The sequence below is a fragment of the Cygnus olor genome, chromosome 4, assembly GCF_009769625.2.
Source record: "Cygnus olor isolate bCygOlo1 chromosome 4, bCygOlo1.pri.v2, whole genome shotgun sequence".
NCBI lineage: Eukaryota > Metazoa > Chordata > Aves > Anseriformes > Anatidae > Cygnus > Cygnus olor.
The window spans coordinates 5,977,013-5,993,686 of NC_049172.1; the positions used below are offsets into that span (position 1 = coordinate 5,977,013).

Genomic DNA, 16,674 nt, shown 5'->3' on the forward strand with positions numbered 1-16,674 from the left:
GTGCTACGAGTACAGTCTCTAGTTTATACATACAGAATTAGCACATTAAAGTTGATGGGGTTTTCTACCTACCTCCCTTATTTGGGGAAAGGACACCAAGACCCTGCATTGCCAAAGCAATTGCTGCATTTATTCTCTAGACCAGATGCCAGTAATGGGGGTGGGGAGGAAGAATCATCTGCCTAGCCTTTTAAACTGAGCAGATCATTTCTTTTCATATTTTTCTAATTGATTTAATTTACCAGTTGATGTTTTTATTACCAGTTTCTCATTCTCTCCTCAGAGTTTTTCCCCTTAAATATATGTCCCAGTCTGCACTGCTGTTCACTCGCATTTAGTTGTGATATAGTTCTTTTTTTTATTCACATTAAGAATACTTTTTCCAGTAATTGTACCTCTGAAATAATGCTGATAGTGGTTAAGGATGCAAGAATCTCATTCGATATTAGTAAGAAAATGCTATCACTGTTTCCTTTTTTATTTTTTCCCCTTCTGCTCTCTTTATCTGGCATGAGAGCATCTTCCAGCTTCTTCAACTCTCTCATCATTTGTTCAACATGATGACTTTTCTGGGAGTAATACTAGGTACAGGCACCGTACTTTCTAAGATACCTTTTTTTTTTTTTTTTCCATCCTATGCCTAATGGGGATTTTGTGGTATCAGAAATACCAGAGTGAAGCAACCTTTTCCTCAACCTAGACAGAAGCATGTTTCTCAATGAACCTCTTTTTTTCCAGTGTTCTTTGTCTTGTCACAATAAACAATCAACAGTCCCAAAGAATGCTGTAATTAAAATATCCTCAAGGAATAGTGGTTGTTATGGATACTGTTAAGTGCACTGAAAAGTGCCATGGGTTACTGAGAAAAAAGAAATACTAATGTATAGTCTTTTGACCTTACTTTGACCTGTGGCGGGGGGGGATGTGGAATACAGATATGCATTTTTATCCAGATAATGCATCATGGCTGGAATACAGAGCGTTTCTTCGGTGCACTCTCTTTAGAAAGTATTCTCAAACAGCGTGAAACCCACCGCGGTGAATGGAAATTTGGGCTTTGAATCTCACCGCCTTCGTAACGCGTTCCTCCGCGGGCGCTCTGCTCCGGAAGGCTCCCTCCCCAGCACGGCTCCGGGCACCCCACGAGGGCCTGGCGGGTGGAGGTCTGCCAGCACCAGCTGGGTGACTTACCCGGCAGCGTGCGGCCATTTGGCAGGAGAGATGGAGCTAGGTGCAGCAGTGTAAGCCCGCGGGTCCTCTGCTCTGGAGAGCCCGGCCTCCGCGCGGGAGGGAGGCTGTGGGTGGCGCGGGCCTCCCGCACCTCCTCGGCGTGGGCACCCGAGGCCTCCGCGGCTGCAGGGCCATGCGAGGGGATCGCCTTTGTTTGCGGGAAGCCTTGCTGCTTTCACTCGCTTTATCGCCTCCAGATCCGAGACTCGCAGCGCCTTCCGCCCTGTGCCTCTCTCCGTTCCCCGTAATGGCATTCTGGAGGGGAATTTGTCAAACACCCTTTGAAAGTCCAAATAATCTGTGTCATTTGGGTTTTCTCTCCTTGCTCTCGCTGACAGCCACGGAGGATTCTAACAGATTAGAGAGGATGTTTTTCTGTCTTTTTTTTTTTTCTTTTTAAAGAAGCAGGACAGGTTTGTTCTTACCATATTCCCTTTATCTAAGAATAGCTTCAATCACTATTGCCTGTACTAAAGTAAGGCTTCTTGCTCTACAAGCACTCTTAGCCATATATATATATATGTATACACACACACACGAAGCTACTTTATAGCATTATAGCATCTTTGTTTTTAAAGATGTTTTTAAAAACTTTAGCAGAAAATCACACTTTTGCTATCTGCTCAGCCAATTAATTTTCCCGATTTTTTTTTTAATATCCATTAATCCAACCCATACATTTAGCTAATTTGGCACGCTATCTTGTATTTTGATACCTTTATCTCTCATTTTACTCCTCTTCATTGAAAGGTAACGATTCAGCAGCATTCTCTGCTGTGGATATGGTATTTCAAAGAATCTCTTTGCAAAATAGACAGCGGTTCACCCAAGATATAAAGCATGGCTTTGCCTCCACACCCTGTTGCAACGTGTCAGCGCTGCTGGCATTGTCACCCATAAAGGGCAGAGGTCTGCCCAATAATTCTGTAAAATGCATAGTAACAAATTGCAGGGAAGAGAAGAAATGACCCTGGGACATCTCAGGAAGCCCTGGAAGACCTACAAACAAAAGCGAGAAAAGTCTCGAATGAGCTAAAGGAAAGGTAAAGTTTGGAAAACAATTAAAATAGTGAAAGTACAGAATGGACTTTCAAGTGCAGTGAAAGCCTCTCCTATTTGAATACCTCATTAAGCGGCTGCATGGGAATTGAGCACCTGAATACCTAAAAATCTAGACCCAAATAACTGAGATTTTAAGCTGTCTGAAAAAAGAAAGTGATCTTTTGTTTCAGGATATGAAAATATGGGATAAGCGGTTACTTTTCACTCCATGTATTTAAGATTTGTCTCATCAACCTTAAGCCTGAGAAATAATAGTGAAGATTTAAATTCTGTACAGCTGCGTACTGGCCTGTTCTCAGAAACATAGAAGGAGAAGGAATGCTGGAGGTTCTGCCTTCTGAATTAAACAGCATGTAAATGGAGGTTGCATCCTGTGAAGTGTTTGGCTCTGAGCAGGAGCTGAGCCCTGCATGACTGTCCACCTACTTGGTTAGGTGGGCGCTTGTGCATCCTTGTCTAGATCAAGGCACGTACTAGCTCAGCCTGGAAAAGCTCCTGGGCTGGGGCACCAGCATGCAAGCTGTACACAAATGCTCACACTCAACTGAGGTTCTTCGAACCTCTGTTCCTTTAAAAGGGCAGAAGAAGCTCTTTTCATTTAGTTCCAGGCATGACAAAATGGGAGTTTTAGAAGAAAACTGCTTTTGAGTTATAATACTGAACTAAATCAGGAACTGCAGGGGAAAAACAGTATTCCAAAGGTACAATTAGGAGTTAATGCTAAAAAATTTCAGCATATATACAAAATTGTAAGTATGTAGGAATAAGAATTTTAAAACTCCTGTGCCCTCTCAGCCATGCCTCTGGTGTTGCTACCATGACACTAGAGTAATTCATGGTTGCAGAACATTCCCTCCTAGAACTCTCTAAATATTTTAAGGAATTTCAATTACATATTGCAGAGGAACGTCTTAAAAGTATTCAGGTTTGCTAGCTTTGGGGACCTTGGAGGAATACATACGCAGAAGAGCAAACAAAACCAGTTAGAAATGTACACTGTTTAATTAAAATAGCAGGCTTTGGCACGTTCTTGTTCATGTTAACCATAACTTCTTGAGGATAAAAGCCCGGCATAAAATCTGTTAAATGTACAGATAGGATTTTTTTTTTCTTCTGAGCTTTGTTCCAAAGGCTTGTGTTGTCACCAGGAAAAACAAAACATAGACTTTGTTATAATTTTTGTTCTTGTCATATAAATTATAGACTGATTTGGACTGTTTATGTGATCAATAATTTAAAGGCTCATCCTGTTGAATTCATTGTGTGAGAAATAAGGAATAGATTTTGTATCTTCGTCTCCATAATCAATTGCTCTGATAGATGCTCAATTACTGTGGATGAGGGCAGGAAAGAGAGCTGCTCTATGTGGAGCCTGCCACCCCAGTGCCAGCCAGGGCTCGCTGGCTCTCGAGTTTGGTACGGAAACACAAGTTATTTTTGCTGCATAGGCGTAAGTGACTATCAGGTCTGGTTTCTAGGCTGTTGCAACAACAGAGTTGGTACTTTCAGCACAGAACAACTCTCTCTCCTCCTTGTGCTCCAGGCAAATCTTCAGCAATTTCAAGGAGCGTGATGACGACGGAGAGTAGCTTGGATGCTCCAGTAAATTGTTAGGGGCCTTTTGCAGCCCAGATGCTGGTTGCGGTCCTGTACTGCATGTCTCTGCAGTGCCACGCAAAGTACTTCACAGCGCAGCGAAGGAGTGCAGCGTAAGCACACTTTGAAACTTCAGTCTGGGGGACAGTAAATAGAGCTTCAGTCCTCTAACTGGCTTTGGCTGAGAGCCAAAATTTCCCTGTTTTCTGTACAAATTTGACTGCTAGGTCACTGTGATGTTCTCTGCTTCTCTTTGGCGATGCACCCATGCCACTTTACTAAGCTAGGTAAGATAAGTGATACGTCTCAAGCTTTAGAAATAAATGATTGCTTCCTTTCAAAGTCAAAACCGAGCCCACTGCTGCTAAAACTAAAAGGAGTTGTGTGAGGGGTGAGCATACCACCAGGATGATAGGTCATGGAGGCCTTTTGGGGGAATAATGCGGGTGTCTCAAGGTATCGGGAAAACGTACTCATTCTGGTTGGTTTCTGTCTCATCAGGAACTAACCCTGTGAGGGGGGGAGGATCCTGGGCCCGATTTTGGGCCTTGTGGATTGGGCTTGACCGTGCAGCTCCACCTGTGCTGGCACTGGTCTAATTCCCCCCGCTGGGTGTACCAAGCGATGTGTACTGCGGGAGCTGCTGGGTGCCCGTGCCTGTCTCTTACACTGACGTGATCAGTATAAGGAAAAAAAAAATCGGAGTTTTGCTCTCAGTAACAGCAGCATTTTCCTAAAATCAACCAGAAAAAAAAAAAAAAAAGAAAAAAAAACTATATGAGAGCAGTGTGGCCATTTATTTTTATGTTCTCTTGTACCTGTGGTCTCAGCGGTGGGACCTGATGCTGTCGGCACCCTGACTCCGAGTATCTCTTGGCAGGCATTCAGCTCACCACCCCGGACCTGGCTGCGGGCCGCTAATTAATCCTAAAGAGGGCTAAGTGGGTTCAGGTTACAGTATTGTTAGTACTGAGGTAACTGGGTGACACACCAGAAGAATTTGAAATTGCCAGCTGAGTTATGAGCGCAGGGGGCTCTGGCTTATTCTTCCTTAAATACACTCTTTCTGTATTCCCTCGACTGCAACTAAACTGCAGAATATTTACCTGCCTGATTGTTGTTTGTAAATCTAGGCTCTTTTCCCCCCTCCCCATTCTAAATCTTCCGTAGATGCTGAGAGGAAAAAATAGCATACAAGAAAGCGGCTGTAAAGCATTTCTTTTCTGTTCTGCCTCTCTGCGTAGAGCTTTTTGTGGCACTCAGGGGTGCAGTAGGGCTTGAACAGTCCAGACAGTGCGCCAAAGTGTATTCCTGCAGGACATCACTAGAGATCCCTGCTCGTAAACCCTGCCTGCAGAGCTGTAACTGGAGAGAGAGAGGGAGAGAGGTGAGGCAGGGAGGACACAGAGGTGTGATTAAGAGCTTCCACCGAAAGCAGAGAGGGAAAACAGAGAGAGAAAATAGTGGGAAGACCGGGGAGATGGGAAACAACAACATTCAAGGGCCGGGCAGAAGACAAAGGGGTTGAAATAGAAAGTAAAGGAAAGAAGATAATTGCAATCCTGGGATAATATACTAAGATGAAAAGCTGGTCCGGTCACAACAGACCTGTGTGGAAAGTCCAAGAGCTGGCTGGGAATCAGCAGGCAGAGGCTGCAAGAGAAAGGGGGAAATGGAAGAAGGGGGTTGGCCATGACAGCGAGAAAACCTGCTGTGCTTCATGAGGGATTGAGAATCGTTCAGCTGGGAAGGTCTGTTTGGTTGTGGACAAAATGCTCAGCAATCTGCAGGGAGAGAAGGAGAGGGTCTGCAGGGAGATGGTATGATGAGCTTCTCGTGGTGAACGTCTTTAACAAAGTAAAAAGGGCAGTGAATTCATTAAGGACCGCTGGATGCTTAGCAGGGTTGAATTTCAGTCCGCTTATCTGAGCATCTGAACATGGCTTTAAGGGCACAACTTGCACGCAGGAAAGAGAAACGTGCTGGGAGCGGGGGCTTGTTCTCCCTTCTCTGCTGGTGTGGATATCTGGAAATCATACCTGGATGGTGGAAGACATGGATTGCTGCTGCTACAATAGATTGTTACCATATCAGTATTTCATTCTTAAAAACAAAAGGAGAGTCTGAAGTAATGGAAGGAGAAGCCGATGGAGCTCCTGCAAGCCTCCTCACTCAGTATCTGCCTGAACGTTTTTAGTTATGGATCAGCTTCATCTCGTTTCCTAAGAAATTATTTGAAAAAAAAAACCCTTTTCCCATTTGTGAGAAATGCTTGCATATTGCTAATACTCTGATCTGTGGTATCTCATTACTCTCATAATTTATTTCTGCATCTGGCTAGCTTTCCTCAGATACGTATAGGCTAAAACTGAACGTGATTTCTATACTGTCTATGGCGTTAAATAGCAATTTTAATTCAAGATTTTATTGTGCTTGCCTGTGACTGAACAGAAAGTGAAGAATCCATGCAGTATTAAGAGCCTCTTGAAAATTTCAGCCAGTCCCCTGATTCTGACTACTGATGTCATGAAAAATCAGAAGTGGGATAAGTGAGTGGGGCTGGCTGGGGGAGCTCGAGGGTTGCTTTTCTTTCCTTCTTCAATTCAGCACAACTTCCATTAAATTATGGATAAACTCTCAATAAAAAACAAAGAGTAAAAAAGAGTGACAGCTGAATTTTTGGACTCAGATGACCTGAAGAATTACTTTAAAGACATTAGGAAGCGTAAAGGATTGAAATGTATGACTGCGAGCATCCAGAGGCACATTATGTTCTCTTTTCTCAGATTCAGTTTCTGGTATTCACTTTCATGACTAGCCCATTTCAGTGACATTACTGGGACAAGATCCCTATGGGTATAATTCCCGTTACTTCAGTAACATCAGTTCAAGTCAACATCTTTACGCAGATTAGACCTTGCTTGATGAATTTTGTGAGGTTCACATTAATCATGCAGGAAGATGCGGCCACTGTCATCAAATGGCCATGCCGTGGAAGCATGGTGGTGACTACTCTCAACATACTGCTAGTTGCACGGGGAGAAGGCTGCAGAGTGCAAACAAGATAGAGGCCTTTGCTGCTTGTTGAAGGACGGAGAGGTACCTGTGCGGGGAGGAGCAGAAAATAAAATTATGAGTGAGGAACATCGTGAAACTGCAGCTATAGATTCACAAGGCATTGGTGTGCTAGAAAATTGAATGCCCACAAGCAGTTCATCAAACACCTTTTTATGAAGTTGAATGGAGCATCCAAAAGGGAATATAAGCAACAAGCGAGTGACTTTCTTAATGTTGCTTGATCAGCAAGCTAACTATTGTTTAACAACCTGAGTAAGGAAGTATGAAGCTGTGACCAAACTGTGGCAGAATCGTGAGGAGCATTGCAGGCAGTGCAAAATGCTGGACCTACAATTTTTGTCTCATGTGAGAGGCCAAAAGAAAAGGGGAAAACTTGGAGCACGTATAGGCAGCTTTAGGCTTAGGAGTCAAATGGGTAATTGGGAATCCTTTGCTTAGATATAGGTGGCAGTGGGCATCAGAGAGCCGAGCTGTGGCCAGGGATGTCAGAAGATCCTGAGTTAACCTGACTCAGCCTTGAAAAAGCACGCCGTGCTCTCTGCACATGGTGGCATTAGGCAGGCTGCGTGAAACGGTCTGGTCGCCTTAGCTCAGTCCCACCACAGAAATGCCAAGCTTCTTAAGCTGCTTAACAGGCTTGGTGAAGAGGATAATGATTAGCTGTTTATTAAAGTCAGCCCCTCCAGGTCGGGATGAGGGATATTGGCAGTGAGAAAGCTCGCGCCGCTCTTGCTTTCCCAGTGCCCTTCATGCAGATAGGTTGCTGCAGCCTTCAGGGATGCAGTTGCTAGTATTAAGTTGACTTAAAAGTATGAAGTGGCTTCATTTCTACTCCGAAGACCACTGTGGGACACTGTGAACTTCCCCTCTGCAGTATGAATCTCCTTGAGGTTAGGCATGCTCTGGTTTCTAAGAATAACTCTACAGAGAGAATGCAGTGTACATGTCAACTTAATTAAAGGAATTTGTTTAAAATATGATCGATGGTGTGTGAAATTATATAATTATTCTATAAATACACTTTGTTAATTAATTAATATTTTAATTAAATGGTAATTGGAAACTCTTTGCATTACCACCTTTTTTGAAGGACATGGATGTGTCTTTACCTCTTAGTCACTGATTAGGCCAAAAAAAGAGAAAACTTACATTAAACTGGAAGCCCAGGAGATTTTCAGAAGCAGCACAGATGACAGCTATGTCCCCATTTGCCACAGGAGGGAATTTGGCTGTCCTTTAAAATCTTTCTTCTCAATCAGCCTTCAGTTTTTCTGATATTCATCATGTCTCTTATTTGGGAAGAGTAATTGTCCCTCTGGGAGACTTGCCTTGAAATGTCTCCCTGGAAAACTAACTTGGAGCAAAGTGGTGTGGACTGGTTGCTGGTTGAGAGAGCTGGCGTTAGCAGTTTGTCAGAGCGAGGCATAAATCCCTCTTTCTCCCTCATGATCACTTTCCTCCAGTATCTTTCAGCTCACCTGTTTATTTTGCAGACTCTCCATATTAACAAACTGAGGCTCCCTATTGCTCACTGCCAAAATGACACTAGTGTCACCACAGTCCCCAGACTATTTTTTGTACCTGTTAGTGTGGAATAAATGAAAAGAAATGGCTGGAGTCTGGGAACAGACAGAAATGACCGTGGCCCTTATCTTACTCCTGGAAATATTTCTATAATCCACACTGAAGTCAATAGGATAGAAAGGGTAAATCTGAGCCCCGTGTGTGGAAAAATTATCAAGAATTCCCAATTTAAGGTTCTGATTTTACAGACTTGCGCAGTTAAATGTGAATGCAGCCAGTGAAGGCAATAGGCAGGATGCTGCTTACACGTCCAAAGTGAGCTCCTGCTTTTGTTTGCAGCTTTAGGACACAGATTAATGTGAACCAGGAAATTCTGGACAGTAGATAGTTCTTCTGCGTGCTTCAGTCTCCTGTTTACATGGCGAAATTAAACTGATAACTTTGTGCAGCTATTGCTACTCTCCAACTGCTTGCTGCTACTGAATGCATTAAGAGCTAATGTGTGCTGTTTTACAGTGACTGATGGAAAATGCCAGTTCTTTGGGATTGCTCACGTACCCTGCAGTGTCACAGCCACTGCAGACTTAGAAGGCCCTAAGTCCTCGGCGAAATCATAGTTGAATGCAGTGATGGTGTGTTAGTGTGTGACATAAGAGGAAAAAGGATTATATGAGGCCAGTGCAGACAGAACAAGGAGCACTGTAACTAGCACAGGGACAAGTGAAAACAACATCAATCAGGAGTGAATTACAGCACACCCAGGACAGGAAAAGGACCCAGGGTGCATACACTTGCACAGAAAAAGCTGCACAGCTTCAGTGATTTACAGGCAATAGTTAGCCAGGGAGCAGTTTTAATACAATCTAATTCGAGATTTAAAGTATTTCTGAGTTCCTAATTGCAAAATTGAGCTCACTGTGTCGTATCCTTATAGAAAGCTGCTCCTATTTCTCTTTAAATTCAGCAGTGAATCACCATGCCATGCCTGAGCTATTCATGCGTGAGATGTCAGGTGCATGAGAGCTTACATCATATGCCATGCCGATGCATAAAATTTTTAAACCTGCCCTTGACAACCAAACAATTCAGCAACCTGGACACAGGCTGCAAGGATCAAAAAGTAGGACAAAAATTACAGCTGTTTATACAGCTTTGCACAATGCCATGGCAATGCTTTTTGCAAGAAGAAATATTTACCGAGAGTAAACACGATTTAGAATGAGATATTATGTCTGTTTCTTCTCTGTGGGGATCCACGCACTGAGTGTTGGGTTAACGCTGCTTGAAGATCCTGAGCTTTTACCTCGGTGAGTCCTGTGTTTTTCTCAGGTACAGGAGTGATGGGGGTAAGGGGGAGTGTCCATGAGGTGGGAAAAAAGCAAGCAGAAAAAAACAACTTGAATAGGCAAGAGGAAAATTTAATGTAAGTGCCGCTTTTTTTTTGCTTTTTCTTTTTTTTCTGTACTGCATATTGTTTGACAAGGATGATACCAATTAGTGCTAGCCGTGGCTTTGTTTATGTTATTGACAGGTCCATCAGAAACTGGCCCAAAAACATCAGACTTATTTTGCAGATGTCACTGAATAATCATTAGGTGGCTGTAGCTTTCAGTTGCCAAGTGAGGAAAGGTCCCAGCATATTAAGTGGATGAAAAGTTTCTGAGTTTCAAAAATATTGTGGTAAGAATTTTCCGATGAGACATTGGCTGAGGGTTTGTAATCCATCTTCTGCTTCTGCGCGAAACGTGAGAGGGAGTGGTCTTTTCAGCAAGGCTGGAGAAAGTCTGAAACGTTGTGGGATCTCTGCTCCGGCTGGATTTACAGGTCCAAATGCATCTTGGGGCTGACTCCACTGGGGTCTCTGAAGGTGTGCCTGTTTATCTCCAAACTGAATTTGCACCAGCAGAAAAGCAGTCATTCTGGCAGAGACATTTTATTACATCAGGAACTGTCTAAATGTTGAGGTGATTTTAGTTGATATCTGTTTCACATTTTATTGAATATAATCTGCAAATATGCAGGCTTGCAGGAGTGAAATTACAAACCTCCATCTATAGGAAGTCACCTAAATAAATGGCTTGATTTTTCTCCTCCCAAGAGTGCTGTAAACAGCCAGTGCTTAGTGAAACCTGTAGCCACACAGCAGCTCTGGTTTTTGAGCTGATTTTTTCAGTGAATAAAAATGAAGCTACGTGATACTGGACGTTCGTATGGCTTGTGTTTAGAGATCTGAGTATGTGTTCAGCTATACTTTTTTTTATTGTTGTTGTTGGTTGGTTGGTTGTTTTTTTTGGTTGTTGTTGTTGTTGTTGTTGTTTGTTTTGTTTAAGTCCAGAATTATCTTCCTAAGAAAGAACCTCTCCCACCATTTCCAAATGAGGCCTTGATTTTGGTAGGGACAGATCTATGAAATACTCATTTCAGGCCCAAACTATGTGATGAGTGAATAAATAAATCTAGGCTGCTACAATGTGTGCTTCTGGATTCCTCAGCCTCTTCCTGACAACGATAAAGGGATTGGGATTCCTTTCCCTGTAAATCCAGGAGGAGGACAGCCAAAGCCTGCATGGAAAATCTCGTCCCTTCTCACACCGTGCAGTGCAGAATTTACACCTTCTTACATGTCATCTCTGAAATTAATCGCCTTGCTCTAGCCAAACCTGGAGGAGTCTAACATGGAATAATTTGATGATGGGGGGCTGAAAGAGACGTGTAGCAAGAAAGACAGCAATCAGAAGGATGTAAGAAGATACAAATTAAAGTAAGGCGTAGTTTACTCTTACCAGACAGCTTGCTTTAGGTGGAATACTTCAGACTCACTTAGATTTGTGTGTGAATTTGGCCTGTACTGTCTGAGGGACAAAGCAAGCCCTCCTCATTATTTCCTGTTGCTATGACAGAGAGATTTAAAATACCAACATTTTTAAACGCCTGGTTTTAGAAGGAACTATGAAATGGATATGATTCTTCTTTTATTTTTGAGTTGTACGCTGGGAAAACAATGCGCTAGTGTAGCTATGAACAGAAATCATTGCAGCCTGTTAAAACAAATTAGAAAACATGCTTTCAAATCTTAATATAATTTCTAGAGGAAGGAGCCTCTTGACTTGAATGGTAAAGGTCTAAAAATGGTCAGAGAGAGTCATAGAGCTAAGTGGGGATCCCAATTACAGATTAGCAATAATGCAAATGTTGCTGCAGAGGGACCACTCAGCTTCTGTAGCTCGGGAGCTGCGGCTGCGACTAGAGCACAGGCATAAAAACCTCTCTTTCATTATTGTTTTTAATTATCTGCACAACGACAGAGCTGGAATACCTGCTGCACACTGAGGCCCTTTGTGCGAGCCCATCAGCAGAGGCTGTGCAGGCTGAGGCCCATATTTTTTGCCTTCCGGAGGATATGCAGCTGAATTTTGCTTTCATGCAAATGCCTTTCTTTCCTATTTTCTCCTCATCTTCACCGGCTATTGCACCTGCTCCACTGAATGTAAGCAACGGATGCAGCCTTACGTGATGACACCAGGGTTCGGGTACCCCACTGCCATCCCAAAGAGAAAGTCTTGCCAATGTTGTCTTGCAAGGTTTGCTTCCAGCCAGAGGCTGCGTAGTTTGAGACCATGTTAAAACTTCAAATAGTGCTGGTGTACTCGCAGGGAAATGCAAGGAAACCTGGCCCAGATTTTTGTCCCCTTGGCAGCTCTAGGAGGACAAGAGAGAGGCAGAAACACGGTAGCTGGGGCCACAATCCAGCACGAGCACCCTCCTGCCCATTGCAGAGCCTTTGCCCCCAGCTCCACGTCGCGAGGAGCCCGAGGAATGATGAACAGCAAAGGATACAGGCGGCTTCTGGCTGCTGCTGCTGGGGCTCGCATCAGGGTCCGTGATAACGAAGGTGCTCCTCGTTCACCTTAGCTGTTTTCCTGACAGCTCTGCGCCAGAGATTCACGCGGCAGCAAATTTCTACCTGCTGCAGGCATGTGAAAGATGACTGGTATATGTGAGGGCATAAGGTACCCTTTTTGGAAACAGGGCAGCGGGCAGAAGAAAGCCGGAGTAGGGGCTGGGAAAAGGCAGGGGGAAGTGGCAATGTTGGCTAAGGCTCTTTTGGGGAGTGAGAACCGAGTGTACACGTGCATCAGGAGGAAGACTGATACTCTAGGGAGAGTATGCCCGTTATTAAGTGAGGAGGGGGAGGAAATGACGAGTAAAGTCATCACAACACTGAACTCCTTTTAAAAAAGGGGCAATTGAAAGGTAGCACAGGCCTTGGGAAGATAGCTGGTAGAAAGCAGAGAAGGGATAGCATGAATAAATGCAAATCAACTGGCCTACATCATGCATATCCACGGGAAGGGAATAAAGTGACAAACGCGGTGAATCAGTAATCGCTATTTCTCAGAAATCATCAAGAGCCGGGGAAGCTCCAGAGAACGAGAGGAAGAAGCAAAGGTGAAATTCCACCCTGAGCCCAGCTGGGCCAAGCAATTAAAGCCCAGTCAATCCAGCAGCAGTCCTCCGGGAAATAACGCAGCGAGCAAGCGGAGAAGAAAAAAAAATCTTAAAGAAAAGAGGAAATGATGAATGGTGGGGGTGGGGGGCGGCCGCGTGCTCCAGAGAGGAGCGCTGCAAAGTGAATTCCTGCAAGTTCAGAGCTGAGCCTTGGGCTGTGATTTGTGGCTCCTCGTTGTTCTCCGGGCTTTTCCGAAGGGCAGCGCGGGGAGAGCTTTGTGTGGATGGAGCTGCTGGTTTGTGGGGCGAGGAGGGAAGCCAGCAGAGCAGGGCCAACTCTACTTTCAGAGTTAATAGGATGTCTAATCATTAACACTAATAACCATTACACTATATACTGTATAAAAACATACCAGTCGCACTGTGCCATTTAGGATCTGACTGAATACAGAAAAAAGGGAGCAGAGAATCCAGGGGACAAAATAAGTGGTAAGGGTTGGAAATGTATTTTAATTTCCTACAGTCGCTAACCTGCATTTCAGATTTTTTCATGAGGCTATTTCATATCAAAACATCAGCACAGCAAGGACTAGGTTTTCAATTAGAGGCTTCCTCTCGGTAACCGGAGGGTCTGCCATGGACCCCAGAAGCCTTCCCAGCTTAAACGCCGCCGAAATCCATGATGTCTCTGCAGAGCGTTTAAGCTCTGTCAGGGCTTTGCCAAAATCCTTCTAGTGAAAACAGTTTAGTGAATTCTGGTTGTCTGGGATTGAGGATACTGTAGTAATTAGATCTAGACCATGGTCAGAGATGGGTTTGGCTGAAAATAGGTGTCCTTCTTGGTCAGGTTGCCTTTTAGCTGGATCAGTTTTTGGATCAGGATTGCTCTGACGTGGTTTATTGTGCCGCTGCGTGACTGCTGCTGCCAGCACGAGGGAACAAGTGGGAACAAAGGCCTGCAAGGGGGCAGGGGGCCATTGCCCGGGTAGCGACAGCAGGGACCCCCATCCAAGTAAGGGGGTTGCGCAGGCATGAGTTTGGTTACAAATGTGCATACGTGTTCATGACTCAGGCCAGATGACAATTTCAGTTTGCTTGCCTTTTGCTCTATGCTTTTGCAGGATATTAGCTTTTTTTTTTTCTTTTTGCCTTTTTTTTTTTTTTTTTCCCTGGGAAGTGGGGGTGGGGAGCGGTAGTAGAAAGCAAAGGGGAGCTGAGATTATTTTTGTCCATTAATGTGGCTCTAAATGGCTGCAATTCAAATGCAAGAAAATCTGAGCAATACAGCAAACATAACAAAGGAAGAAATACCGGGAAAGCTGGATAGCTGGAAAATAAGAGCAGGAAAAGTAATAAAAATGAGAATCGGATTGGAAAAAAAATACAAAACCCTTGGCGTGAGGGCAGAGCACTAGGGAAGAGAGGGAAGGCGCAGAGAGCTCAGAGATTTCTAGCAGGTGTTGAGCCTGATGCACACATCCTTTGCACAACAGCGAGTGGCTAAGCAGGGAGAATACAAAGAAGCATGACTGACATAAGCACAGTCACCATGCCAATGAGCACAAGTGCCTGTATATATTAATAGGCCAGAGGGAAGATGTGAATGCGACGGGAACGCGAGCTGCTGGAGGTGAGCCGTATCAGCGGCAGCATATGGGCGTGGGGCGCCAATCTGACATCCACTTCCACCGCTCACTGCCTCCAGGCAAAAGGGCTCTTTGGGCGTTTCGAGAGCCTGCCTCCCGGCACAGCCAGGGCACTGACACCCACCCTTACAAAAATGCTGGCTGTCCTGAGCCTGTGTGGCAGCTAGGGATGGAGCACATCTTTGGGATGCAGCTTGGGGTGACGGGGCAGGCAGCAGCCCCGGGCTGCTCTTGGAGCATGCTGGCATCGAGCAGGGTTTGTGCTCCCTGCTTCATGCCCTGCCTTATTGTGAAAGTACAGGGACAAAAGGGCTGGAGCTGCCTCTTTCCAGTCCTTCACCCGAATGCCTGGGTGCCTTTCCCAATTTGTCCCGTGGCATTCCCTTTCCGTGCGTTATCCTGGCCCTGCCACCCCGGCTGTGTGTTAACCGCTGAGCGCAGTGAGCATGCAAATGCCCTCTGATGTCTCGCCCGGGTCAGCTATTCTTATGGCTGATTGACAGCTGGGCCTCCACCGGCACACTGGTTTTCTACTCGGAGGGTGAATGGATATGTAGATAAGCAGTTGAGCTTTCTTAGACGTTTCAGAAGCTATTGTGTATCTCTGTGCGCGTACCTACGCATGGCCTTCTGCTGCGCTCCACGTGGGAGACCACTTTGCTCACTGAATGGGGAGGGTTTCTGCCTTAACCATGGCTCTTCATCCATCGCTGTGACTTCTCATCCCTCCCCTCCAGTCTTAAAGCTCTTGTCTTCAGAATTTGCTCTCATTTAGTTAGTGGACCCCCATTTTTCTGCTTCGTGCCTGTGCCATGTCTTTGCTTTGCAGACTACTGGCAGAAGCCATTTGCCTAGCAGGATTGTGGTTAAAGCATCTCACCTTTCATCTTTTTTCATCTTTTAATCAGTCTTTCTACCTGTCTACAGCTGCTGGTGGTTGACAAGCATCTGCCTCCTAATTTTTTTCCCCAGCCAGGCTTCCAGCCCTTTTATTCCCTTGTAAAAGGCTCTCTGCTACCTTTGTACACACATTATGTAGCACCTGTTGGCTGGAACAAATCTGACAGGTGCAAAACTGGAAACTAGGTGGTTTTTGATATATTTAGGGGTGTAAACAATAATGTTGTCCTCTTTTAATATTTGTATTTCATCTGGGGAGCTCCTGGCCTTGGTTACAAACACCTGAAGAGATCCTTGGCTAAATTTTTGGTTGTTAATTTTCTAGCAGCTTTCTGTAGGTCTTTGTGATTCCTGTCTTTACTCTCTTTTTCTCAGAGTTGTGTAAGGAATAGTTGTAGGAAGTTGCTTTGTAAAGTGCAGTGCCAAAAACAAAACAAAAAACAGTGGGATATATGCTAGCATAATAGTAAGTGGCGAAGAGGGAATTTAGTAGGCTGGAGGAGTTTTCTAAAGCCCTACTCAACATTTCACATTTTATGATTCTTAATGACAAATGGTGATTGTGAATATTCATGAATTTTTCCCTGGGTTAATGTCATAACCTTTGCAGTAAAAAGGCTGTTTTTACCGGTAATAACTACCTTTCAGTTTATTTATGCTTGTTTTTTGTTGTTGTTGTTGCTGGTGGTGGTGGTGGTGTATTTTGTTGTTGTTGTTGTGTCGTGTTTTTTTTCAGAGATAGCCCCAAAATTAACATTCCAAGTATGAGAAAGTAATTTTGCTTTTTTTTTTTTTTCCCCTGGGGTGTGAAGGGGAAAATACATTTTAAAAGTCCGTCATGTCATGTCTTCATTGAGACAATGCAGCTCTTTACTCTCGAGCTCTTGGTTTTTATCTCAGTGCTTTTACACTGCTGGGAAAGATGTCTGAATTCAGCTTTTCTTCAGAAAAGAACTGAATGCTACAATTCAGCGTGTAGTGTGAAGAATTTGTTTGTCTTTTTGAGCATGAAGAATTTTGCCTGTCTTTGTTTCTCCCATTTATTCTGAACATTAATTTAGCATTTTATCAGTAATTACCTTATATCCCCTGGTCAGTATGCACTCTTCCATTCCCTTTTTCCTGCCTGCAATTGTACTTGGTGCCTTGCAGTCATTACGTCTTACTTTGCTGCACTGAACTGGATGTG

General features: G+C 44.2%; 1 protein-coding gene across 7 annotated transcripts in view; it reads left to right on the forward strand.

The window, feature by feature from the left end:
* The window catches only part of CXXC4 (CXXC finger protein 4), a 111,836-nt gene that overhangs the window by 38,930 nt on the left and 56,232 nt on the right, over positions 1 to 16,674 (forward strand). For 2 of the 7 annotated variants that reach the window (XM_040556457.1, XM_040556454.1), the window contains exon 1: positions 9,426 to 9,797. The exons of 4 other annotated variants lie outside the window; for them this stretch is intronic. In XM_040556457.1, coding sequence (XP_040412391.1) covers positions 9,709 to 9,797 — 89 coding nt within the window. In that variant the 5' untranslated portion in view covers positions 9,426 to 9,708. Of the gene's footprint in view, positions 1 to 9,425; positions 9,798 to 16,674 lie in introns of those variants that run through there. One more of the 7 variants, XM_040556456.1, reaches the window with a different exon arrangement.